At 36.4% G+C, this 1,650-nt stretch overlaps 2 protein-coding genes across 2 annotated transcripts; both read right to left on the reverse strand.

Moving 5' to 3' along the window:
- Positions 1–53: 53 nt before the first annotated feature.
- GNI_046610 (hypothetical protein) lies at positions 54–665 on the reverse strand (the record flags this gene model as incomplete). The annotated part of the gene is made up of 2 exons (XM_011131311.1): positions 54–594; positions 655–665. The coding sequence occupies 2 exons, from the start codon at positions 663–665 to the stop codon at positions 54–56; spliced, it is 552 nt and encodes a 183-aa protein (XP_011129613.1).
- Positions 666–904: 239 nt separating this feature from the next.
- GNI_046620 (hypothetical protein) lies at positions 905–1,414 on the reverse strand (the record flags this gene model as incomplete). Its single annotated transcript, XM_011131312.1, has 1 exon — positions 905–1,414. One exon carries the CDS (start codon positions 1,412–1,414, stop codon positions 905–907), a length of 510 nt encoding a protein of 169 aa, XP_011129614.1.
- Between the last annotated feature and the right edge of the window lie 236 nt (positions 1,415–1,650).

Here is a 1,650-nt window from a genome sequence, read left to right on the forward strand (position 1 = left end):
GGTTGACGGGCTGGGCTGGATCTCAATACAAGAGAAGGTGGTTGGATGGCATGTTAGAATGTATGTTGTAAGAATCGGGGATAATATCTTGGCCTGGTTTCTGGTTTCAGATCACTGAATGGTATGAATATCGGGCCTCTTCGAATTTTTATAGGTCGTGGTTCTAAAGTATGTTTGCTGCGGTTTCCTCTTGATCTTCTCCTTGTATTTAATTGATAGCGAAACTCCGATTCTGACTCAAGGCTTTGATCACTTCTTTCCTCATATCGATATTCCCACGATCCGGCTGTGGTATTTTGCCTAGTGCTCCTAGTAACTCTTGTTAGCCTCTCCTTTTCGATCTCCTCTGGCGTTTTTTCTCTCTGATATGGTTCAACAAAAACACGAGTATACTTCACCGAAGATTGGTCCAAATAGTCCTGCATTTTAATAAAAGCTTCCTCATTCGTATTTCCTTTAGCGTATTTCTGTGCCTCCTTCTTTACTTGTATATCTGATATAAATGACAACTGAAAATCACATGCTCGACGGAATGCATATCCCTTGAATGTTTGACAATCCAATTGACGGTATTCAGGATCCTTTATGAACACTCTAACCTCACATACAATGATTTATACACACACGATTTATACACACACTTTTTTTTCTCACCTGTATTGCATTACTCACTTTACACATTTAATAAATTCACCCGTGAACCGACTTATTGTTGAACTGACTTATTGTTGAACTGACTTATTGTTGAACTGACTTATTGTTGAACTGACTTATTGTTGAACTGACTTATTGTTGGTATACAAAAATAGAATTATCCTGCCACTCATACCGGTTCATAATCCATGTACTTCGACCGATCCCACGAGCTAACCAACGAGCCAGTTAAAATGTTGAACTTTGTTGATTATGAATCCTGATCCTCATTAATTAATTTATTGAATGCTGGCAGTCTTATACGTGACGTTAATGGACCAACAACATCAAAATCTAATTCCATCTCATTCTCGTATCTCTTAAGTATTTCCTTAGTATCTGTTCTAGGGTTTCGAAGTGGTCTCAATTTCTCTTGGCATAATAATGTCACTCCACTACTAATAATGACAACATATCGAATAACACTTAACCAAAATCGTACACCTACTAAAAGACATTCATAAAGACATTCATAAAGACATTCATAAAGACATTCATAAAGACATTCATAAAGACATTCATAAAGACATTCATAAAGACATTCATAAAGACATTCATAAAGACATTCATAAAGACATTCATAAAGACATTCATAAAGACATTCATAAAGACATTCATGAGTCCGCTTACATTGAGTATTATCATTATTCATACTACCTAACATCATTATACCACTAAGAACCAGAATGGAACCTAGTAATTGTTGATGAAGCACTTCCATCTTGGAGATAAATTACCTTAGAAAAAATACCACTAACAATGAGGGGGGTGAAGGAATCATTTTTAAACGATGGAGTGAAGGGAGTACTTCCCAACACTTCGTTCTTAACTAGCTACCATAACATTCACTCATTGTTCGGCTAATTAATTGAAATGAGAACCTTAGGTCTGAACCTTAGGTCAGATCATTAGGTGTGATCATTAGGTGTGATCAACTAACGATGGACTGACCTTAAT

Source organism: Gregarina niphandrodes (genome assembly GCF_000223845.1).
Source record: "Gregarina niphandrodes unplaced genomic scaffold scaffold00006, whole genome shotgun sequence".
Lineage (NCBI taxonomy): Eukaryota > Apicomplexa > Conoidasida > Eugregarinorida > Gregarinidae > Gregarina > Gregarina niphandrodes.